Below are 25,930 nucleotides of genomic sequence, written 5' to 3'. Positions count from 1 at the left end.
ACCTCTTTGAAATGAGGCAGAGTTTACTCACCTATTTTCAGATCAACTGTATCAATGTCCAGAGAAAACAAGCTCACTAAGCTACTCACCTAATAGTTTACTCACCTCTGAATTTATCACTACACCCTTGGTAATATAGTTATGTGACTGTTATAGAATGGAATTTCACCATTCCTCATCCTCAATATGATAATTATAACAGCTTATATAAACCAAATGAATTAAACCAAGAGTCCAGGAAGTGTCTTATAAAAGTATATGTAAAACCATACATTCTCCTCTAAACTGCATTAGAGGAGTGACTGAATCTCAATGTACACATCTGATATGTCATACAGAGTCCAAATATTCAGTGATGACTGACAGTTGACATGCAGCGCGTTTACATGCAGACAATAAACAGTTTATTAGCGGATTTCTGGAGTTACCTGATTATTCAAATGGTCATGTAAACAGCATAAACCGATAAGCTTTATCCGTTTATGGCCGTTATCGGGTTATGAATAAACCGATAAACATACCTAGGTTTTTGGCCAATAACCTGTCTTTTGAGTGCATGTATACAGCGTATCAGGTTTCTTGTGGGTTTATACATCTGCGCATGTACAAGTTGCATGTAAAAAGTTGAATTACCGCCGCCTTCTGGAGAGAAATCCGACTAATTGACTGAATCATGTCAACCCGGGTTTTTCCTATTGTCGGATTATTAAAGTGCATGTAAACGCAGAAATCAGATTATTGCCATAAACTGATTACTCACAGTTATCAGTTTATTGGTGTGCATGTAAACACACTCATGGATTACTTATACTCAGGGAGAGGAGGAAAAGAGGGGGGAGAGGAATGGGATGAATGTGTGTGCGTCACAGTCTGACTGAGAGACTGTTATCAGTTGTTATCAAGGATCAAGGAAACTTTATTGTCATATGCAGCAAGCTACAATGAAATTTAAAAGCCTCGGCCCATGACTTTGCTGTACAGTAGAAAAAAATAGACTGTACAGCAAAGTCATGGGCCGAGGCTTTTAAATTGGAACACGATGCACTGCCCAAGGTCTCAGCAAAAGAGAGAAGTCCTCAATGCCACTGGGGTGAATCTAGTGCGTTTACATGCAGACAATAAACAGTTTATTAGCGGATTTCTGGAGTTACCTGATTATTCAAATGGTCATGTAAACAGCATAAACCGATGCTTTATCCGTTTATGGCCGTTATCGGGTTATGAATAAACCGATAAACATACCTAGGTTTTTGGCTAATAACCTGTCTTTTGAGTGCATGTATACAGCGTATCAGGTTTCTTGTGGGTTTATACATCTGCGCATGTACAAGTTGCATGTAAAAAGTTGAATTACCGCCGCCTTCTGGAGAGAAATCCGACTAATTGACTGAATCATGTCAACCCGGGTTTTTCCTATTGTCGGATTATTAAAGTGCATGTAAACGCAGAAATCAGATTATTGCCATAAACTGATTACTCACAGTTATCAGTTTATTGGTGTGCATGTAAACACACTCATGGATTACTTATACTCAGGGAGAGGAGGAAAAGAGGGGGGAGAGGAATGGGATGAATGTGTGTGCGTCACAGTCTGACTGAGAGACTGTTATCAGTTGTTATGGAACACGATGCACTGCCCAAGGTCTCAGCAAAAGAGAGAAGTCCTCAAAGCCACTGGGGTGAATCTAGTTATCAGTTTATTGGTGTGCAAAAGCAGAGAGAGAGAGAGAGAGAGAGAGAGAGAGAGAGATCCAGGTTCCCTAGGCCAGTGACTCCTAATTTATTCCACATCAGGGCACCCCCATTTGATGAGATTTTGTCTCTAGAACCCAAATCTGAGAATATTGATATGATTTTGTCCAGAGCTCCTTGACTATCTATATCAGGGGTGGGCAATTCTTTTTCCAGAGGGCCATACTGACTTACATAAAGTAAGCGAAGGGCCACACATTTGAGATCATACCTGCCAACACTCTCGATTTTCGCCGGAGTCCCTTTATTTTTAACCCTCTCTCCCGCTGTTATTGGTAATTTCTCGTTAATCTCCCGATATAATAGTGATACAAATCCAATGGCTGTAGCAGATGAGATTTACTAACATAATGCTGCCTTTTGTTTTGTTTGCTGTTTTGTTTTTCTTTGAGCACATTGGGGGCCGGATTGAGATGGTCCAGGGGCCGGGGCCGGCCCTGGGGCCGCATTTTGCCCATGTGTGATCTACAGTATATTGTAGTTAGAGAGATAACAGTGAAACTGATTGAAACATGTACCGGTAGTTCTTCTACATTCTCTAATTATGTTAACTGGAAATAAAATAACAATGAAATAATAATAACCATTCATCAATTTTCTGGGGACTTCCATGAACCCCTTCGCCAAACACCACTGGTGCTGCTGTTGTTTCTGACAGAAGCTTTCTGACCAATATTGTCATCTGAAATCAGATCACCATCTGTTGGACTTACGAGAATGCCTCCTATCTCTTGTTAACATCTCCTGCAGATATCTCTTCTCTTCCTCCAGTATCTCAATGCTGTCTCTGACTCTGCCAGTTCTCATCACTCGGCAGCTTTCTTTAGACCAGTGGTTCCCAAACTGTGGTCCGTGGACCACCAGTGGTCCGCACGGCTTCGCCTGGTGGTCCGCCAGAGCATTGATTGATTGATTGTTTGATTGATTTATACAGACAATCGTTTTTACATAATACACATTGTCCCTGGGATGATTTGAGGAAATATCGTGATATTCGGGAAATGTGATTTTGAAAATCTACTTTCAAAGGCTGTAGCGGGTTTGTGTGTGTGTCCATTTTGATATTGCATGTTAAATCATCAAAAAATATTTTATGGGAAAATTTATTTTGGCATCTGCAGTGAAAGTGGTCCCTGGGGAAATTTGGTTTTGATACCTAGTGGTACTTGGTCTGAAAAGTTTGGAAACCCCTCCTTTAGACCATGTAGGCGGCGGGCGGCGGGCACCATGTTAGTTGTCTGTGCCTACATTGTGACGTGCGCGTTCAGTGATGATGGCGGGGGTATTTCTCCGTTTCAGCTTTGTCCCACATAAATATGGGCCTTGATTAATGGAGTAGCCTAACAGATGGGAAGAGGCTAATATTAGCACAGAACCATCAATAATCCACACTTAGCATGTGGAGATTGCTGCTTTTCCATCTGTGGCCATGATTGGTCTCTAGCACCCTCCTGTCATGTCTACCCAGCTGGTTATTGAAAAAAGAGCCATTGGGGGAATGACACTAATTAAGGGAAGAAATTACTATCAAGGCAGGCAACTGAACGCAATCTAAGATGAGAACAGAAGTGAGCAGTTTGTTGGCACTTTTAAGTAAATGCTAACAGTGCCAGAGCCTGACACATTATTTCAGGTATCTTAATGTCACTTGGGATGAGAGAAAAAAATACATACAGTATATTTAATATAATATATTGGTTACACTGCTGTGTTGTAGCCTGGATCATTAACTGTGATCCAGCGTCTTATTTTGTTTTACATCATTACGTGTCTTAATAAGCTCCTAAAATCACTCCCTTGGTGTAAAATTTTAATAAACTCCTTCACAAAGCTTGAGATAAAGTTCACATCAACCGTGCCGATCGCTCGAGGTGCAAAAATGCCAGAATCAGAGCTCTCTGATGACACCAGACTTTCCACAATGTGCCAAAAAGCACCCAGACTCTATTATCCCTCCATTTTAATCAGACTACTTTGACACCATCTTCATCCTTGGGTTACTAATGGAACAGATGTACAGATGTGTGAAAAGAGGTAAAGGCACAAATAATAGAGCCAAATGATAGTGATGGTGGTGATGAGGAAAGGTGTCTTCAGAACAGACTCATCTCATCCTCACACTCTCCACTGGTGTAATTGGCCACTCACTGTCTAAAGCCCCTTCTAGACATGCAGTGACCTCCTATAGATACCCAGACCTCGCTCGAAGTGACACTCTAATGTAGCTCTAATGGCTTTCCTTCATAATAGACTTCATAGTCTGGCCTGCCAGACCCTCTCTTGGAAGGGAGGGAATTCTGGCAAGCGAGACTAATAGACTCCACAACATCCATCTGTTCACATCTCCAGGTGGATGGGAATGTGGGAGACAGGCTTCATTGTGCATGGAAAATGTCAGTGAAGTTCAAGATGATTAAAATAATATTTGTGCTTTCATGGTAGTCTGTTGAAAACCTCATCTGTCCACATTTTCCAACATTTCCAGGAACTTCAAGAAAAACAGCCTTGTTTTCAACTTGACAAACCATACAGTTTTTTTTATACTTTATAAAAGAAAATCGACCCATAGAGGAGCATACTCCTGCAACCATAATTATAAACATGACAATCACCAAGACTGGAGTTATGAGGTTTTCACACAACTGGAGTGTTGGTCAACAGATGCTAGTCTTGGCCATCAGGTGTCAGTGTTGTTTAATCCATTCTGGGTAGTTTGTTGTCATGCTCATCAACAGGCCACACTTTATGCTCATACTTCACAAACATTTTATATAATTATGTTAAATTAAACATTGATCTTTGTCGGCTCACATCTTTATGTTTGTATACAAGTCATTGTTTTAAACTGGTGCCCTTGGCTTGTAGAGATTGCGAGTTCAAGATTATAGAAAACAAATCATTAATATATATATACAGTATAACTTTTTTGTTGCTTTTTTGTTCACTTGGATATGTAAAAAATATTCGGACAGCAACTAAAAATCATCCAAGCCAACTGTAGATTAACATCAATATTATATATATATATGATACTGTATACTCAAGGAGCTGACAAGGTTCACACTTTAACTTAATACTGGTCTATTTACTGGTCTGCTAAGAGAAGTGCCTGCTAGAGTCACAACAAAAATCAACAACTTATAGCTGTAGTAGGCAGCGCTTTGAGATCTACAAGAGTAAGGAGACAGCGGGAGAACAGGTTTGTGGGAGAATGTTCCCTTTCTGAAAGGTTGCTCCAGATGTTACTGAGGTCATTTGATTGAGGAATGGAGAGCGGGGAAGGGAACGGAAGAGCTGCATTTTCTTGGTGGTTAGCGGCCTGTTTGGCAAGAAAGCCTCTGACAGCTACAGCAGTGAAGTAAAGCAGGGGGGATCCATAGATAGAGCTGCTGCAGGTGTGCTGTGTTTGTTGAAGTCACTCTCTCCCTCTGTCACTCGCTCTTCAATACCAGTACAGATCCTTCTTGTCCAGACCTCGTCCTGAAACAGGGGAGACAAGCTTGAAGCATTTCCAAACGTCTCTAATGGATGAACCATGGAATTACAGGCTGGGCCACATAAAGTGGTAATAAAACATCTTATTAATGAATGAATGAATGAATTAATCTTTTTAAGGCGACAGCGCTTACCACTGCACCACCGTACCCCCCTCAATGAATTAATCTTAATTCATAGTTTTAAACTCTAGGATCAAATACACACTTGCAGTAGGCTTTAAAAAAACTTCTTCTCCTCCAAATAGCAGATGTGGAAAGTAACAAAGTAGGCCTACATTTACTCAAGTACTATACGTAAGTACAATATTGAGGTACTGGCTCTTTACTTGAGTATTTCCATTTACTTTGACTTTATACTTTTACTATATTTCAGATGGAAATATAATTTTCACTCCACATCTGACAGCTGTAGTTAGTTACTTATTTTGCAGAGTAAGGTTTTGCATGCAAAACATACGATAAGCTGATCAAAATGTTACATTGTTAGAGATAAACTTTTGGAGTAGTTAGACTTTGCGCCACCTGAACCACCTACATTACAACATTAAAATATGTCTTACAGATTAATGCATCAATAATGTAGCACTCTGAAAGGGACCATTGTTCATAATGAGTACATTTACTTTTAGTACTTAAATGCATTTTACTGCCAATACCTCTATACAATTTTACTGAATGCCGGAGTACTTTTTCCACCACTGCTGGCTGGGTACAACAGAGTACAGACAGAAAAGTCCTATAAGACTTGTATGTTCTTCTAACTTTGGTCTGCCTCAAGTTTCAGCTGTGAAGTAAATGTGAATGTGAGTTTGACCTTCTCCTATACTTCCTCATCCTGACAGCTGACCGGAATAGCCTCAGTGTACAACCTGTGGGCGGAGTCTGTACAGATACAGTAGGGCCTTCTCTCTCTCTCTCTCTCTCTCTCTCCCACCCACCTACTCAGCCACGCCCCCCCAACACACACCCACCCACCCACACACAGCCTAAAGCGTTGTTTAAAGCTGCTGTATTGTAGTGCTTAGTTTGTGTGGAGGACCTACCAGGTTCAAAGCCTACAGCCGGGTCCACAGGGTCTCTGAAGCCTTGAGGCCCCGTCCAGCTGGGGAGGAGCTCTGGCTTGGAGCCGGGGGCCATGCCGGGTCCCATCTCAGTCCGGTCACTGTGCAGCAGGTTGAGCAGGGAGGTGGCGTACTGCTGCCCGGTGAGACCCAGCCCCTCATGGGACAGGGAGTACGACGTGATGGGGGCCAGCCCCGGCCCCCCTGCTTGTCTGGCGGGGAACGAGTGCCACGAGCCGGGAGAGTCGTCTGCGTGGCTGAAGGTCAGGCTGCAGTGGGGCTCTTTGGAGACGCTCGACTGGAGACGTTCAGGGATGGGTTGGACCTCGGAATAAGAGGAAGAGGCAGTGGTGCTCCACTGACAGGAGTTTGATTGCTCTGGAGGAGACAAAAGCAGAAGAAAAAGCAGTGGGCATGATTGGGGCTGTGCTTGTTTTTTTTAAACATCACAGAAAGCACCTGTTGGACAAGATCCACCAGTATTGCTGGAAGCAGGTCACACTTACCCAGTTTAACCGACTTGCGGCTTTTTTTGCTCTTTGGTGCTGGTGCCTTGGCCTTGGCCTTGCAGGCTTTGCTGAGAGCGCGGGTGAAGTGGGCGTCCACCATGCTGCCGATGTCCCCGTGGAAGTATGTCAAGATGACACTCTGAGAATGCTCCTCCACCTTCACAGCTATCGGGCTTCCTGTGCTGTCTGCCATGGGTCAGCTGGAACTGGGGAGCAGAGATGAAACGGAATGCTCAGACTAGTGTTCACCCAGACTTTATAACAGTTTCTTAATACATGCATGTGATGTCAAGTCAAGTCAAGTTTATTTATATAGCCCTAATTCACAAGCATGTCTCAGAGGGCTTCACAGAAAGTATGTCTAGCTGATTCTAGCTGACACAACAGTAACAAGAATATACAGAATAAAGATAACATTTGAACAATTGATAATATAGAAAATATAGAAATGAAGAGAGAGCAGTGAGTTATAAGCTTGTATACTACACAAGATCGGTGATGCTACAAGTTCGATGATCTCTCTGTTTTCAGTCAGACAAACAACCTCAACGATAGCAATCTTAGTATTATTACCAGCCGCGACAGCAATGGCTGGTATTATTTATCTTTTCACCTTGTGAGTATGTGTGTGTCATCATAGCTAAATGTGGTCCTGGAGACACCTATTGTAGTGGCAACCAGTGTTGGGGGTAACACATTACAAAAGTAACATATTACATGTATATATTACTTTTAGCAGTAACTCAGTAATATCACTTATTACCAATAGGATTTCAGTAATATTATACCAATTACTTTGTCAAGTAACACAAGTTACAAATTGAGTTACTTTTTTTTATTTTTTATCAAAGCACATATTTAAATAAAGATACACTAATTTCCTTTACTTTACTTTACTTTACTTTACTTTACTTTACTTTACTTTATTGTTTAGTTGGACAGGACAGTGCACATTAATAAAACAGTTTACACATATAGAATCATCCATACATGTCAACAGTAAATGTGCCGGGATTAGCCGAAGCTAGTTTTCACCCGCAGTCCTCGGGACATAGAGAACTAAAAACTACAAGGTAACTACAGGAATAAAAACAATACGGGAATAAAAAGCAATACGGGAATAAAAGCAATATAATAAAATAAAAATGCACAAGGGATAACAATACATACACAGGATAAAAACAATACACACAGACAAGATAAAAGCAATACAGTTAAAATGCACGGAAGAGATCAGTAGGCTACAATAAAGTGCTGATACAGTACAATAAAGTCCTTATCAAATTGTGTGTTTTTATGTAAATAACCACTATAGGTGACAATAACAAAGGAAAAGGATAACATTTAGAATTTTGGACGGTTTACATTGACTTCAAGAAGGTTGAAATTATTTTTCGGGATGGTTCCGGGGCGGCAATGTCATTCTACTACTGCTGTTATTGCCTGCCCCTCGTTTTTAGTCACAAGATGTCTCTAGTTTATGTTTTCTTTGAATTTCAGATAATGTATTCAGATAATGTAGGTAATCTGGTTGAGAATTCACCTACAACATAGAATCCCCATTCAGTGAAGGTCTCAGCTGTGTTAGCAAGACAGAAATGTTTTGGCCAGTGTACAGTACCAATTTAGCGAAAATAAAAAAGTGAGTAATTAAGAAATCTAATTTTATTTATTTATTTATTTATTTATTATATTTATATTAGCACCTTAGATATCCAGAAACTCTATCTGCCACCAGCTGTTGGGAGGCACACACAGGATACTGAGAGTCACTTGGTCTGCAATACATCTACTATCTAACTTTCAGATAGTTGTTGTTTTTCCAAATTCCGTGTAACTTTGATTGAATACATATGGAAGGGCCACATTCTGATTTGACTCCTGAGTTTAAAGTCAGAATTCTGAGAATGAAGTCAGAATGTTAAGATTAAAGGTGCTGTAAGCCATTCTGGAGGAGATTGAGTCAACAAGGTTCTCATTCCCAAGTAGTTAAAATACTGACACTTTGGGTTGTGATCCAACCCAAAACAACTTGGGAATGAGAACTGTGTTGACTCAATCCTGTGTGGCGTTCTCTCTCCTGATTGGATAAAGTGGGATGGAATACCAGAACATGTTCTCTTCTGTCACTGCAAAGCAGAGTGAGTGGGAGACCTATGTTACTGAGTGACCAAACATTCAACACTCACAATATAGAATAGAGCTATTTAACACTTGTTTTAACAAAACAGCAGCTCTAAAGTCAGAAATCGTCTTAGCCTGGCATTGCCAGACCGGCAGATTCATCAGGTTCCCAAGCTAAACTTTAAAGACTTCTTCTGACTTCAAAGTCAGAATTATGACTTTATTCTCAGAACTCAAATACATTTTTCACATGTGGCCCTAATCCTCTTCCATAATTGCTTGGAACCCCGACAAAACCTTCTAGCCATCTTGATGATCAAATTAAAATCATACCTTGGCCATATTACAAAACTATTTTAACGCTGTCAACTTACCTGGTCTACTGGATCTGACATGGAATAAGCCACTGAAGACATTTGTGTTGTTGTTTTTTATCAATGACAATGTGATATTGTATCAATTAAAAGTGTTGAAGAGGGTAAACTAAACTTTTCTTAGCTGGAGGCTTTCTAGAGTAGATTCTCTATTTGAGGAAATCATCAGGTGGAAGGGTTGATGTAGATATTTCTGTAAACTATATAGGCTAAGGTTATCTAATATAATTAACATTTTCTAACATGAGAAGTTTGAAGTTACTTTTTGCTCAAATGTATTGTCAAGAAATTGTCTCCTGCAGTACTGTTTGCAGTACAGTAGTGGATTATGTGGTTGTTTGCTTGCCTAATTGCCATTACTTCATCCATAAGAGCTCCTTCACGTCAGGTGAATTTGTACATTAAGATCATTCCGGCACCAAACTGATCAATTCTGAGCGATATTGCGCTCTTACAGCGGCATAAGAGGAGCAGCAGCAACTGGTTGAATTTCCAAATACATCCCAAACTGACTGAGAAATATTGCCTTGTGTAGCTTGTACTGTGGGATAGTCCAGGTCCAGGAGGTTTGGATGATGTCATCAAGGGGGGTGAAATGCATTATGAATTGTGTTATTGTTGTTTTTTACATTAGGTCAGCCTCAATGATTGAAATCTATATGAAAGAAGTGACTGTACATAATCAATATTATTCTACTTGAAGAATAGCTACACATTGCCCTAAGATACAACATTGCATAATGCAATAATATTGAATACTGTATCCATTGCATGGTGCTGTTAGATTTTTTTTTCTTCTATGATATGATTATGGGATTCCTAACCCAATTTGTGAACCAACCCATTTTGTTATTCCACACATTTTCCACATTTGTATTACAACTAGATTGCGTCTTACCTGGCCTGATGGTTGCTAGCCAAGGATGACCAAGGAGTCAGGTCCTTGGATTGCCTGGTTGATCAAACCTGATGTATTTCCCTACATGAGCTGCAGCCAAAACCGTTGGAAAGAATCTCACATGGCTTCAATAAAAACATCAGAAACATCTATTCGATCCCAATAACCACCTCCTCTAGACAACACTTCATGTAACTCACTGTTCATGTCATGCTCCTCAGTGTGGTAGACTTGGAGGGTGTGATGCTTCATGAACTCATGACGGGTATGAGCGGAATGTCATCCAGCAAGTTCTTCCAAAACCTGAACGACACCTTATAAAAACATTCCTGAAACAGTCACACTGTCATAAAGCTATGCACAGTTTTACAGCACTTCTGAAGTGTTTGCCAGTCACATATTTCTGTAATCTGCAAATAAATCTGGTTAGATGTATCTGCTAGATTAAAAATCCTCAATATCTGCCAGTGCCATCTGAATATCTAAACTTTCTAGATCTAGAACAATAAAAACTTGTACAGCCCACATCTTCATTCAATACATTTATAGCCACACAGTCATTCAGACTAATACAGTTTTTGCCCATTATGGAGAATAATGTTTATCAAAATTCAGCAAAATTTCTATGGGGAGGGATGGGGGGGTATATTTGAAAAAAAAAAACAATACTGCTTTTAGCACTAAGCTGTTAATGTTAATGTACTTCATGGGTCCTTGGTTCTGTTGTAAAGGGTTCCAATTTGAACCCTTATTGGTTCAATGTGTACCTCATAGCCAGTGTTGGGGGTAACTTGTTACAAAAGTAACATATTACATGTAATTTATTACTTTTAGCAGTAACTTTCAGTAATATTATACCAGTTACTTTGTCAAGTAACACAAGTTACAAATTGAGTTATATTTGTTTTATCAAAGCACATATTTAAATAAGGATACAATCATTTCCTAATCAAATTGTGTGTTTTTATGCAAATATAGATGACAATATAGATGACAATATCAATAACAAAGGAAAAGGATAACATTTAGAATTTTGGACCGTTTACACTGACATCAAGATGGTGGAATTCTTTGGGGGGGGATGGTTCCGGTGCAGCGATGTCATTCTGTGACAGTAATATTGTAAACTAACTTATTACTTTCAAATTAAAGTAACTAGTAATATGTACTATATTACATTTTGAAAGTAACTTGCCCAACACTGCTCATAGCGCAGTGGTTCTGTAATACTTCCAACAGACCAACAACAGATCAGAATGTGTTACACAATACAGTAGTGAAGTGGTTTCCCTTGTTGCCTGTTGATAAACCAAGCAATATCTTTTTGTGAACATCTGCTGAATTATGTGAAAAGGAAAATTATAACAGCTGTTTTGTTTGTTGCTGCTCTGCTCTTCCCTGTCCCGCCCTGTTCCTATTCTAAATAGTAGGCAAATTTTAACTTGAGGTGTTTGTTGGTGATGCTGAGAAAAAGAATCTAATAGATATTTCACCAAATGTACATTTGTCTTTGTCTATGTAAATGTACATAGTCTATAATATTTACTAATACAACCACAAGAGACAAAACTAACATGAAAATCATCTCAATCATGAGAGACCAGTTGGTAAGATTTAACAAGCGGCTTTATTCAGCAAATACTGTAGCATGGCAACTACTTTGGCATATGACTCCTCCACTCATAAGTAAGATGGCGCTCCTCTCGTGGTGATCTGTATAGGCTAAGATAGAGAATCCTCCCCGTGGGGGATTCTTCAGGAGTCAAGACTTGTTGGTGGTGGACTGGGGAGGTGGGTGGGGAGAAACGACAGCTTCAGAGCAGATGAACAGCCATGATGCCGGCTGCTGCTATGCTATGATCCAGCCAAGGAGGGAGGTGACATAAAACCCTGGCTATATGTACTAGGATGAACTGATGTCAACTGACGTCATACTTGGCTGACGTCACGGGCTGACCAGATATGAGAATATGGCGGCCTTCATGATTGAAATTCGGTCTCTGCAAACCACATTTGTTTTGATGATGGGTACTTTTAAAAAGGGATGGGATGTTCAAAAGAAACTACAGGGGCACTAGAGATGTTCTTATGTTCGTAAGAAATGTTAGGGTTAATGTCTTGAGTATGCTGATAATTGTAGAACTACTACAGTAGGCCTACCAAAAGTAGACTTAACATTTGTGGAATTGTAAAAGTGCTCTTCTCAAGCAAAGGTGTAATGGAACAACAAGAACATTTATTGGGCACTGGTACTCTGCTTAGCCTATATATTTCACTTTAGGAAACAATACCTTATAATTACATTTCAAATACCATACATTTTCAAACATTACGCAAAACACTTAGATTTATACTTTGAATTCAAGTTTTGCATACAAAAAATTAGGCTCTTTCTAAACATCAGTCATTCAACTGTACAGTAAAAGCAATCAGAGTGAGCACTGAGCATGAATATACAACTAACTTTTAATTTAACCTTTTAACCTTAAAGGTGCAAGAACTGAAATGTGGGATGCTTTTACAGAATGTGTAGCCTATTTCTACTTTTTCATAAGAACATATATAAGCAAATACTCCACTATTGCACTTTAACTTGATTTTTATTTTCAATCCTGGGCTTTAGCTTCCTGATTCTAATACAGCTATGCAGGTGGTGATCAGTACCTGTTGCACGGTGCTTCCCTCTAAATGCACTCTGCCCATAACAGAAATGGATGTACTATCTTCTTTCCACCTCTTTGCTTCGACCAACACAGTGCTATCAGTACAGTGCTTTGCAGGGTTTTGACCAAGGGACGTTGGGAGGGCAGAGTGTTGCCGTATGGAACATAGCCCCTTTTAAAGGCCCGCTCACTCCCCCTGGTGGTGGTTTGCTGCTGATCCTGTGGATGAGTCAGACACCTTCCTGATGGAGGTGTCCACAGACCCATTGGAGGCGGAGTTGACCAGCTGCCTCTGTTTGACGTGGCCACCCACTGTCACAGAGCGACTCCAGTCTGAAGGGGGCGGGGGGAAAAAGGCAGCAATGTGTCATCGACCTTGAAAATACTTCAAATCAACTATCTGAGCCGGGGGCTACTTCAGACTAGTATAATATAAGAAACTAACCAAGAATATGTCATTCAGTGCCCAACTTCTCATAATAGGCCCTAAGTAATCACAGTGACGTAGGCTACAATCAGTCAGAAAAGACATTGGAAAACGCCAAAAAACAGGAGTTAAATTGACCTCTGTTTCATTATACCATACCATATTCTATCCTATTCTATTCTACATTGACTTTAACATTCTCATTACATGCCATAACTCCTGCTGTATATATGCTGCTGCCCCAGACCTTGCTGTCTCTATACAACAGGTAGCCTACCTGAGTGGTCACTGAGCCTGAATCGGCCGCAGCACAAGTGGATTCTCCACTGTTTCCTCACGTTTTCCTTCATCAGACAGTGGAACACGAAAACAAACAAACCTGGGACACGACGCGAGAGTAGAGTTAGAGTTAGTAGTACACAAGCTCCTCTGTCATTCTATCACTTCAAATTTGACAATATTGTTAATAAAGGGCATTGGTAAATGTCCTGTAATGTAAGGCAAGGTGTATGTAAGATCTCAAGGTATTAGGCTACTTTTTTAACTACTCTGTTGAGAGATATTTCATTCTCATCACATTTGTGTTACTTCTAAACAAACATATCTTCACTGTAGAAAAAAACCTTGTAACTACATTTTTAAAGTTTTATTCAAGGATTACATGTTCCGCTATGGTATGAAACCCTTAATGAATAAACTAAAATGCATGGTGGCTTTCATCCAACAGCAGCAATATACTACATAAACCTCACATACATTGTGTCATGGTGCTGTTAATGACATATGCTGTCCAGAATAGTAACAGAATTACAGATGTGTTGAACATGACTCATTCATCTTAAGCAGGATTCTAACGAATAGCTTCTCAACACCAGCTACTATAGCTCATCGTTACCCTGCAGACAGTTGAGGATGGCAAACATGTAGAGCAGTGGCACTCTGGCCGGCCCCTCCCATGCAAAAAAGGCTACAGGCCAGGTGAGGCCCAGCAGCACGGTGAGGCTGGCCGCGGCCCTCACGTCATGCAGCGAGGTCATGTGACTGTTTGCAGACGGCTTATTGGTCCTCATCTGTCGGATCTGGATCAGAACCACCACGAACACGCTGAGGTTGCACAGCAGGACCAGCGCAACAAACGGCACCACCGTCGCATAGAAGAAGACGTCACTCTGTAGCCAGCAGCTATAGGGGATGGATCACACACGATACATTATGAATCATAACACAGAAGTTTAAGATAAATGGTTTTAACTTCACTTTAGTCTGGTCTCGGATTCAGCCTGGTCTTGGTCTAAGCCACTGCTGGGTATCACTTCATTTGTTTTGTTGTTGTTTATATTCAAGGACATTTGAGGGTCAAAGCGATATCTTGATTTATTTATTTTTCATGTTTCAAAAATGAATGGAACCTTTTTCTGGTTCTTGTATTAAGTCTAATTGAAATTGAGGCACCAGAAAACACTTATTTTTCTAAATTATGTTCTTACCCAGCATATGGACTTTCTCAGTCATCTAATTTATTTCAGCTCATTAACTCAGCTAAGTCATATTTTCACCATTAATTTTAATGAGCTATTTTCTGAAATAAATGATTGAGATCCAATTTCATAATGTGTATAGTATATCCCACCAATCTATAGCCTTTGAAATAGAGCTGACTTGCCCTGGCTTTGTCTCGACCCAGGCTCAGATAAAGCCCGGCTCTGGTGTACTTACAATGGTTGAGAGTCTTGAAGCGCCACTCCAGCATCTTGAGGCAGAGCGCTGCCATAGGCATCTTTATCTATGGCAAGCACCAGGCTGATTATGACCAGAGGAACACCTGTAATGACATCCAATTCTCTGTGTTATGCTGCTCACTCACATCATAGCCAACTGAACTCGTTCACCTACTATGTCAGAAAGAAAATTAAATCCTCCCAAAAGAATTTGAGATCTTGAAATGGATTTGTGATTTTTCTTAAAATCCAAGAAAACTGACAGCACTCAGTAGGATTCTGACACTGATATTGACAAAGTCAAAAGATGAAAGGTGCTGAGGATAATTTTCTCTTGTTTGGTCCACCATAACCTCGCGTCACCAGGCTCTTCTTGGGGAGAAGGTCCACCAAAAGTCTGTTCTACTCTATTGCACTTGATGGACAACAGTGTGCTTTTGAAATTACAGTCAAATTGAAAACATAGGGCAAACATGTTAACTTTAACTTTAACTGATGGAAGAGAAAACAATTACACAACTGATTGACTGTGCTCCAAAGTTTGGCCTTACCCCATCCCACAGTGCAGAACTTGAGGATGTAGGAAGGCACGTAGACATTGAAGACCTTAACCAGAGCGAAGTACATGTGCACGGCCTCCAGACCCATCCAGGCGAAGGAGGCCAGCAGGAAGTAGTGCAGCGTCGCGGCGGTGACGATGCACAGGCCGTAGCTGCGGAAAGAGGAGAGCCACGAGTCGAGAAGGAAAAGCATGTTCAGCCCCAGCAGCGCCACCGACAGGTTGATCAGGATCTTGGAGGGGTAATCCCGACGCAGCTTCCTAGAACGCAGGGGAGAGGGACATATACACATAGGGAAACAGATAGGGACAGACATTTGGCATGACCAGTGTCAGTCCAGTTGACTTACTCAAAGGCCAAATAGGTGAGTAGAGTGATACCCAGGAAGATGGAAGATATACCGCAGCCAAGGTAGGAGATGACAGTCAGAATCAGATTGTCTGCTTCACTGAGGGGGGCTCTGGCTACATCCTGGGCAGGTGCACACAGAACAGAACTGTGACATTTCCATTTAGAGCTCAAACATTATATTTACTGTGATCTCTTCACTGGAAGAGACATTTAGGGTCAGTATTTGACTGTAGTTGTCATCGTCTTCCCGATGACTCACCAGAAGCACACCGAAGTGTGTGAGGTGATCACAGAGACAGCTGGTCTGATTAGCAGAAATACTCAGGGTTTTACACCCGTTTCCGTTCCAACCACCCTGCCCACCTGAAACAAAATATGCACAGTATACACAACGAGACATGTACACACACACACACACACACACACACACACACACACACACACACACACACACACACACACACACACACACACACACAGAGTCGCTGTCACTGCTTATCGACAGACACACACACCTGGCTCTGGCTGCATATTTTGGATTTCATGATTGGTCTCTGGCTCCCAGAAGCTGCTAGAAGGCTCAGTTAAGTAATCTAAATCAAACTGTAAGCATACAAAACACAACATCATGAATAAGGAGCAACTCACCGTTTTTCTGAAAGTCCCAAAACACACACTGTACCTTGTCCTCTTGCTGTGATGGGGAGAGAAGACACCGTTAAATTCAAAACCAAGGTCTTCACTCTTACTGATGCAGTAGAACAACATGAAGTTCTCACCCCTTTGGGCTTTTGATGGCTGAGTGTCACCACCACATGCTGATCTTTGAGGTTGCTAACATGGCTGTTATTGATGCTGGCAGATATTATGTAAGTATTCAATGTCCAGTTGCTCTCTGTTGTTATGGTTGTGTCCGGATCCTGTTAAAAGTAATAATATTAGTATAGTAGTCACAGTAACAGGGGCAGTAGTAGTAGTAGTAGTAGTAGTAGTACTGTAGTAGCCTTTTTTTGCATTAGTAAGCTATCATTGGTTTATCATAATCAAAGTAATTATTTATTTTATTTTATTAATTTAATAACCAATTAATAGCAGAAACAGTGGACACTAAAACAGGGTGACTGACACAAAGTAATGGTTTCAATGCCTCCTTCAACTGCTGGGGCCTCCAAACCATCCATAGCCCCAGGGCCTAAAATAGCGTAAAGGCACCCCTGGTCACATATATGTGTTATTTGTTCTCTAGATAATACTTTTTTGGTTGTTGCACAACTTCAGTTTCTTGTAGACAGGTGCAGAGGAGGAGATGTCCATAGGCAAGAGAAGAGAGATTTCCCGCACATTGTCCTTTTACTTGCAATAAACTTTATTGCTGATATGCTTTGGGCCTTTCCACATTCCACATATTGCCTCCTCAGATGAGGCCGAACAGGGTTAGGCGGCTCGGCCTGACAGCTCATGCAGCCTGACTGGCCTCTGAGGAGGAGGTTTCTATAGCTTGTCTGGAATGTTCTTTGTTCTCCATTTTTACCCGAGGTCTAAGGACCGAAATGTTATCAAGTACAGTAAAAGGACTGTTTTGGGGAATTCTTCTCTTTATTTTAGTTGTTGCAATAAGAGGAGGAGGAAGAAGAAGAAGAAGAAGAAGAAGAAGAAGAAGAAGAAGAAGAAGAAGAAGAAGAAGAAGAAGAAGAAGAAGAAAGAAAGAAGAAGGGAAGATGTACGTGTACCTTGAAAAGGTCTTGTACTCCATAAAACTGGAACTGAACTCGAGTTCTGTTTCTGACTCCAGGGGGGAAGAAGTCATGGATCGCAGAGGGCAGAGAGATCGTTGCAACTGTGTCAGGGAGCGGTTCACTCACAAAGCTCTGGTTGACAAAAATCTATAGAGGGGAAAAAAAGGGTTATGACAATGCTACAGTGATGTCACTCCAACAAATGTTCCCTTCATAAAGCCTTCCACATGTCGGAATGGCTGCTCAAGCAGAGCATGACACCTGGCAGCTCCTCGATGCCGCCAATGCAGGAGACCTGGTCAAACTGAGGACCCTGCTGCAACAAGAGCGCTTCCGAAGGCAGATCAATGAGATGAGGTTTGTGAGCTACTACTCTGGCTCCCCTCTGTCTGCACTGCAGCACGCAGCCTGGCAGGGTCACGCTGCCTGTGTGGCCTACCTGATCACTCATGGAGCCCATGTAGACCTAGCTGACTTCTCCATGTTTCTCTACTGTGCCGCGTGCCGCAGTCACCTGGACTGCGTCCGGATCCTCCTGGAAGCCGGGGCCGACCCCAACAGAAGGGTATACGGCTACACCATGGTCTACTGTGCTGCCAAGGTTGGAAGGCTGGACATACTGCAGGAACTCATCAGGTTCCGTACTGCTGCTGACATACACAGCGACAAGAGGTCTCCTCTCTACATCAGCGCAGAACGCAACCACCTGGACTGCTTCTGCCTGCTGCTCCAGGCCGCTGGCGTTCTGACCCGTGATGTGGCTTCTCACCTGCTGGATGAGGAGCTGCATAACAGGTGCCAGGCAGCCTTTGTCTAGCTGCTCCTGGACCACGGCGCTGACCCGGCCCTGGGTAGGGCGGAGAAGCGGGTGGATCCCTCTGGAGGAGAGGGCGTATCCCGAGGCACTCAGGGTCTTTCTGGAGGCCAAGATAATGTCCTCCCAGTCTGGCCCACGTGTGTCGGATCCGGATTTGCCAAGCGCTGGGCACACATCGCCTGAACCGAGTCCACTCCCTTCCACTAACACAAGTGATGAAGGACTTTCTGCTCCACCAAAACTGACTTGAAGGACTGTCAATTTATTCATTTTCATTTGCTAGATTTAGTTCTTCAGTGACTGTGTTTCAAACAAATCCACGACCAGAGATTAAATACCATCGGCATACACCACCTGTAGTCAATCCTACTACTATAATTGGAGAGCTCTGTATCCGTGCTCGATTCATCGTCTCCAGGCTCTCCACGCTACAATTGAGCATGCGAAAATTCTAGTTATTAATTAAGTTAAAGGAGGACTTACCTCCAAAACACTTTTTTTCAGCTTTTAACCAATATATATGACTTTGGGGGTGATGTGTGAAGAATTCTGGTCAGAATTTCCACATTTGACACCAAACTGTTGCCATTTTATCATTTGTATCATTTTTCAGCAGCATATCTGGCATAAGCGCCCTCTTAGGGTCCAACACTGCTTTTTTTTTTTTTCTCAAATGAATGGGAGATTTGGTACAACCTGACGTCAGGTTGTCCCCAAAGACTATGGGATTTCAAGATAATTACTCCCCTACCCCCTCTGTACCCTTTCGGCTCCTCAGAACTCCAAGCCTATTCTTATTGAAGTTTGCTCTTAAAATACTGAACCAAACGTTGTCAAAGTTGGCACATGTCTTAATTATAGTTAGTTTCCCGCTGAATGTGTCACTACTTTATTAATATCTTACCTGAATAAGCTCGAATGATGATGTATATATTATCAGTCCGAGTTGGAAGCAGCTGTCTCCAGCCCAGCCAGGCGGGAGAGTCGTACTGTAAACCTCATGCACTAGCTCCAAGCTCCGCGGGCGCGCGCAGCAGAGCAGAGCTCTCTGTGCTCTGAGAGTAGAGAGAGCAGTCTGATATTTCCGCAAACAAATATGGTCGCAGTTTAGCGCACATGTAAAATATAACGCTATACTACGACGTGACAACGTGACAAAGCTTCTCTAAACACATCGGCTACTATCATTTCCCTGCATCCCTCCTACTGAGATTATATCGGTAATGATTTTGGACAGACTGAATGCGCGGAGGAGAAGGAGAGATCTGCAGCTCTGCCCTGAGTAGCCCTGAGAGACACTCGCCTCGCTCCGACTACTGTGCCCGTCTGTGAAAAGCGTCCTGTCCAGTCGCACCTTCGCAAACAGATGCGGGATTCCCTCAATCCTGTACCCAATCTCAGACTGTATTCTCTAAATCGCACACCAGCTATTTCTGTCTGTTTGTTTGTTGCTCCGTGAGGTTACAAGCGCCCCATGCATGCAACAGGCTGTTTCGCCAGCCGGGGTCTGGCAGGAGGGAGGAGGCGCAGGCAGCCTGCACTGCGCTGAGAGGAAAAAACTTTTGCACAACTTTTAACAACAATCACGAAAAGCCCCCAAACTAAAATGAAAAAGGGACTATATGGCAACTTGGACGAGGGAATGACGTAGAGAAATCTCGCATTGTGTTACCCCAGAACGGGGGGTTTGTCGTATTGTGCGGTGTGCTGCTGTAACGAGCCCATGCCACTTTGCTCTCGTAACGTAGTTCAACACACTGCCATAGAGTTACATGCAGAAAAATAATTAAATTTCTAGTTCGCCACTGAATTACCAAATTGATATAACTTTCAACCATTTTGAGCAAAGCTCTTTCCATACAGGCCACCAGCGTTGGCTAATTGTTGATATTTATACAGATATGGCCCCTCTCAAATAAATTATTTTTGAGGCAATAGGCAAACTGTAATGGCGTCGATTTCCGAAAAAAAATCTGGACTTCAACACAGCCAAAGAGTCCAGTATAGACAAGAGCATATGTCATTTCTTGGTTTTTTCCATAGGTATTTTCAAATCACTGTTCTAATACATATCTAGGGGGTAAGTCCTCCTTTAAGTTGTTAAGTTATTATAGTTACTTAATCTTAATTATGTCGTGAGGTTCAGTTAGCTTTGCACAGAAACAGCCGATAGACATACTTTTTACTTTCATACATACATTACATTTCAGAGCCTGTAATTTGTTACTTTTACTTGAGTAAATAATAATATGAGTCTTTTTTACACAAGTAACTGTACTTCTACTTAAGAATGTGTGTACTTTTCCCATCTCTGCTCCCTGTTGACTACCAATTCTTTGTCATGCACTTCCTCATTGACTCATTGGGCCATGACTGCTTGAGGCCACAAAGCCCGTTTCATAATGTTTCCCGTAATCATACTTCTATGGACCTCTTTGTGTATGGATTCTCTTTGTGTATGGATTCCACTTCCCTATCCATTCAAGGACATGTCCGCTGCTTGAATGCAGCAGAAGTGGTTCAGAAGTGGTCTAGTGGAGTTGAGCTTCCATTTGAGACCAAAACAACTATAGAGCAGGTGTAAACAACAAGATTAATGAGGGCTAGGTCGGCACTGGAACACAAATGGAATGGAATTTGGAAACAATTACGGTAATGTTATTAGTGGCACGTGACACTTTTTGTAGAATTATTTAGAAGCAATTTATAAGAAAAGCTAACTGTTGTTTATGTTGACATAACATCAGCACATGTGTTTGCTTGTTGGAAATGCGAGGCTTCTGTGGGTTTTGATTGACAGGCAGCTGCTGTGTCACTCTGTCCTCTTCCCGGTACTGCGTACTGGCACTGAATCTTTTAACAGTACTGCGTACCCCCCCGCACCGGTCTACTTCACCCATGCCCATGGTGTTTTAATGTATGTGCCCGAATCACAGAGTCAAGTATGCAGTGTGCATACTTTTACAGAGTGCATACAGTAAATCGGTACGTACTGCACATGTACTGCATTAGGGGTGTAAGGGTACGCAAAACATGTTGCAATCCAAAAATGTGACAATTCTGCACCATCATACTTTGTCACTCATTGCACTTTTATTCTTTACGTCGTATCGTGGTTGTATTGAATCGTGAATCCCATATCGTATATACAGTATGTAGTATTATATCAAATCGTATCGTAACTATAAGGAAGGAAGGACAAGTATGAGCTGTTCCCTATCAGGGTTTTTCATAGCATCCATGGCCACTCACCTTAGGGTCCAAGCCCGATGAAAGGGAGGACACGCCGAAGGTGAGGCCGCTGAATTGATGTGGATCCACATTGAGCATGGAGAAACCCAGTGAGGGGGCAGTTAAACTGACCGACTCCCCTTGGAACTCCATATTGTCCCCAAGTCTTTCTGTTAGGTTAAGGACACTTTTGGCAAAGGCCAAAGATGTTTAAAAAATAAGGATCAAAAATAGAAAAGACAAGATTTAGAAGCTGTGAAATTTTATGTGAATCATAATCACTCAAATCAACCAGATACACACTTCACATAATGGCCATGCACCCTCACCTGTTAGCCACTGGAGTGACGTCAGTCTTGGAGGCGAGGATATCAGCAATGATATTGATAATGCCGGCGCCGAGAGCAGGTGTGACGAGGCTGACGTCCACCACTTCGTCCAGCTTCTCCATCACCGCATCCAGCTGGGAGGCAGATAGCTCGCCCTCTCCCTCCGCAGCGCTGCCAAACTCAACATCAATAAGGTCCTGGATCATGTCCACAACTTCAGCCGCGTTACCTGGAAGAATAAATAATGTCCTCATGTCAGGTTTTGTGTGTGGTGGCTAGTGGCTCAAACATCAATTTGGACTCAAGGATGAACTGATTACATTTTGCTGGTGAAAGTTCAAGGTCACTGTGACCTCAGGACCGTCACTTTCATGCTCGTTAACGCGATATCTCAGGAACGCCTTGAGGTAATTTCTTCAAATTTAGCTGGATGAACTGATTCGAGGTCACTGCGTGACCTCATGACCACCTGTTCCATGCTTGTTCGTGATCTCTCAGCAACGCCGCAAAGGAATTTCTTCAAATTTGGTTCAAACATCCACTTGGACTCAAGGATGAACTGGTTAGATTTTGGTGGACAAAGGTCAAAGAGAGTTGGGATTCGAGGGGTGTGTAGGGGAAGTGGCTAGGGAGGGTGGGTGTGGTAGGGGCACGACCATTTTCCACATTGAAAACAATTAGCCATGTTGTTGCCTAAAGTGCCATAAATGTAGACTGCTGATTTGTTGGCGGAGGCAACCGCGATGTGGTATTTCTAGTTCTTGTCTATACTTTTACCTTGATGCAAAGGTAAAGATAACGGAGATGTGTAAAATTTGTGTTCAAGAGCTTATTTAAGCAAACTTTTTTCTGTTTTCCTGGGATTTTACTTAGGCTATTCCATGTGTTCATGTTCTCTTACCAGCAGTGACATTGATCTTGTCCAGGTCTGATATGGTCACAAGAGGCTTGCATGCCTTCATGTCAGGATCAGCCCAATCGGTGGTGTCGGTGTCACTGTTTAACTCACTGAACAGGTGAGAAGACATACATTGAGACCAAGACGAAGAAATAGGTACTTTGGTTCTCTTTAACCTTTTTGTGACAAAGCATTTTGAGCAATCCATCTTTATTTTTGACATTGAACATTATTATATTTTTCCCATAAATCATAAGATCATCCTTAATTATCACAGTAACCATTTGATCTATCTATGTGATTCCAGAATGATCTTCTTTGGCTGAGTGGTAAGATCATTGCCAGCTTCAGATAAAGGGTGATCAAAACAAATATCTGCCCAACATTTACTGCTGATGACTGTTTGTATTGGGGTCATAATAATCAGCACAATGTTTCACTGTGGGATGATAAGTGATTACCCATATTACTCAGTCCCCTTTTCCCCGTGAGGGATATTAATATCCACATGATAACACCAATAATTCAGTTAAAGGAAATACATTTTGGACTGAGCTGATGGCTGGCAGCGATCCATTTGTGTGTGTGTGTGTGTGTGTGTGTGTGTGTGTGTGTGTGTGTGTGTGTGTGTGTGTGTGTGTGTGTGTGTGTGTGTGTGTGCGTGTACGTGTGCGTGCGTGCGTGCGTGTGTGATTGCAGTGGGAGGAGTGCATGGAACAGGACTGCTGTAATTGAGGGAATTGTCTTGCCTTGCTGAGTCGTCTCTATGGAAACTGATTGTCTTCTGATTGCAGCAGGCGTGATCTACAGTAAGTAAGTACAGTGGTATAGGCCTACAGGGGGGTCTCCACTATCTACCCATATTTCTTCATCAAGATGACTATTGCCTACGATGTCTGAAGGCTGCAAACGACTCACTGAATATTACTATTGCTTTTTGCCTTTACTAAGATATGCTTTAGTGTCTAAAACAAATGTTGTAATATTCTGCAATCTGCCTGCATAATAACAGACAATAAAACACCAAGCCAACAAATATTACCCCAGAGTTTGAAAACATTTTGGTTGTAATCTTGGCGACCAACAAAAACATTTCCACTATGCCCACCTAACAAAAACGAAATGCACTTTGTAAATATAAGTTATTATCTCACCAAAGCCTGGAGGCTCTCCCTGATGGAGGATCTTTGCATCCCATCCTCTGAGTTTCCTGAGGAAAGGCTTCAGGCCATGTGAACGGTCCATAGATTGTCCATGTCGTGTGTTCTCCGCAGTTTTCTGGCACTGAGGAAGAAGGCAGATATGTTGACACCTTCAGGAGCCCCAAGTTTCCATCAATACTTTCTCCCATTATTAGTTAGGAAGTCAACCTTACCAATGTGCTTGATTGCCATGTCTATAGTCTGAATAACAATGGTCTCATTTTCATACTTTGAGGTCAAGGTGTCACCAATGAGTTTTTCAGTTTCGTTGACACTCAGTAAATTATATTCCTGAACATGGAAGCTGCATTCATATCTGTTGGTCAAATGTAGAATTAGCGGTTAAAAGCAACACATGTTAGCTCGAGCCACAGTGCCTCAATCAAAACACTTCTAAACTCTTCATAAATGCAAATCAGCATCACAACTGTGGCCTTTTTCACATAGTTACCTACTCTTTGTTTCGCATATGAGAGGTCTGGAAGAGAGGAAACCACAAATATGTGATTACACACACTGTTATTTGGAGACAAGCAGCAACAATGCATTGCTCAACTATGTAGGCTGAATCTTATTTGTTGTATTTATTCTACTAATTGTAAAATGATGATCATCATAATAATAATAATAATAATAATAATGATGATGATAATTAAGAATCCTGTGTCCAGATTAAAATGAGGCACATACAGTACTCACCATCAATCCCTTATATTGCCCCATGTTCCTATGAAGGATGAAAGATTTCAATTCACCAGAGCTTTTACGTAAGGGATAATGTATATTGAGGCGGTGATTACGGGGGAAATAATGACCGACAGGTGGATTGAGCCCGACGCGTAGCGGAGGGCTTAATCGTTCACCTGAAGGTCATTATTTCCCAGTAATCACCGCCTCAATATACATTATCCCGCTTAGAACACGGCCTACAACTAAATCATTCAATAATCTGACAAAAATAATTATTCAAATATATTTTTTAATAGCGTTTTCAATGACAAAGCGGTTTCATTCGTAATTGGCACACAAGACACCACAGCTGTAACTGGTTGGCCTAATTAGTAGTGGCTTACTGACAAAAGGCTCTTATCAACTGATTAATCCAGGTGTGGCAGAGCAGCGGTCGGTTGTCGAGAAATAATGACCGGTGAATATTGTTGATTGACCAATTAGAATCGAGTATTCAAGAGAGCCGTGTTCTAAATGGCAATAATTGGAATCATTATGCTAGTTATGCCACTACATGACCCACCTGCTGTCATTCTCATGTATCTTGAAATTCAGTACCTCCATGGTTTTATTCACTTCCAGCTTCCCTGTCACCTTGTGCCCAAAGAAAACAGTTTTCATTTAATTTAATTTAATTTAATCTATTTAATGTGACTCATTGACCATGATCACATGGTATGGAGCACAAACAAAACATACAAAATCAATATACAATGGCACACGGCATGGCTAGTGCATATGTCATTTGAACAGAGGCAGGACATTCTTCAAAAAAGCACCTCATTTACACATTACTTTTTGTATGTCTGATTGTAGTAGTAAGATCAGTTTAAACATAGATGGACGAGTTAAATAATATCTGGGTAAATATAACTCTCTGAAATTCAAAATAATTACATTCTTGCATTCAAACAAAATCTGATACTCGTCTCCCACACAGTTGTCACTACAGAGGTTACAGATCCTCATACTTCTATGCAGTCCTTTATATCTACCAACAACCTTGGGGATTCTGGTGTTATTAACCCTGAAGTTACAGATTGCATGTCTATGC

The 25,930-nt window shown here is 41.6% G+C and overlaps 2 protein-coding genes across 2 annotated transcripts in view; both read right to left on the bottom strand.

Annotated features, from left to right (window-relative positions):
• Window positions 1–3,712: 3,712 nt before the first annotated feature.
• Window positions 3,713–10,422, bottom strand: vgll1 (vestigial like family member 1). The gene is made up of 4 exons (XM_083652468.1): window positions 10,216–10,422; window positions 6,817–7,025; window positions 6,293–6,688; window positions 3,713–5,232 (listed from the first exon to the last, which is right to left on the bottom strand). Exons 2-4 carry the CDS (start codon window positions 7,010–7,012, stop codon window positions 5,195–5,197), a joined length of 630 nt encoding a protein of 209 aa, XP_083508594.1. The 5' UTR covers window positions 7,013–7,025; window positions 10,216–10,422; the 3' UTR covers window positions 3,713–5,194.
• A 2,643-nt stretch (window positions 10,423–13,065) lies between these two features.
• Window positions 13,066–25,930, bottom strand: part of adgrg4a (adhesion G protein-coupled receptor G4a) — a gene marked incomplete at both ends in the record, with an annotated part of 22,308 nt that continues 9,443 nt past the window's right edge. Inside the window, 12 exons of the mRNA XM_083651845.1 lie at window positions 13,066–13,211; window positions 13,583–13,684; window positions 14,201–14,487; window positions 15,022–15,127; window positions 15,575–15,843; window positions 15,933–16,054; window positions 16,194–16,297; window positions 17,932–17,986; window positions 18,440–18,517; window positions 21,740–21,905; window positions 22,048–22,276; window positions 24,100–24,229. Of these exons, the coding sequence (XP_083507971.1) occupies window positions 13,066–13,211; window positions 13,583–13,684; window positions 14,201–14,487; window positions 15,022–15,127; window positions 15,575–15,843; window positions 15,933–16,054; window positions 16,194–16,297; window positions 17,932–17,986; window positions 18,440–18,517; window positions 21,740–21,905; window positions 22,048–22,276; window positions 24,100–24,229 (1,794 nt within the window). The remainder of the gene's footprint in view (window positions 13,212–13,582; window positions 13,685–14,200; window positions 14,488–15,021; window positions 15,128–15,574; window positions 15,844–15,932; window positions 16,055–16,193; window positions 16,298–17,931; window positions 17,987–18,439; window positions 18,518–21,739; window positions 21,906–22,047; window positions 22,277–24,099; window positions 24,230–25,930) is intronic.

Source organism: Poromitra crassiceps (assembly GCF_964638095.1).
Source record: "Poromitra crassiceps genome assembly, chromosome: 15".
Classification (NCBI taxonomy): domain Eukaryota; kingdom Metazoa; phylum Chordata; class Actinopteri; order Beryciformes; family Melamphaidae; genus Poromitra; species Poromitra crassiceps.
The sequence above is the reverse complement of the archived record's forward strand: the minus strand, read 5'-3'. Positions and strand labels throughout refer to the sequence as shown.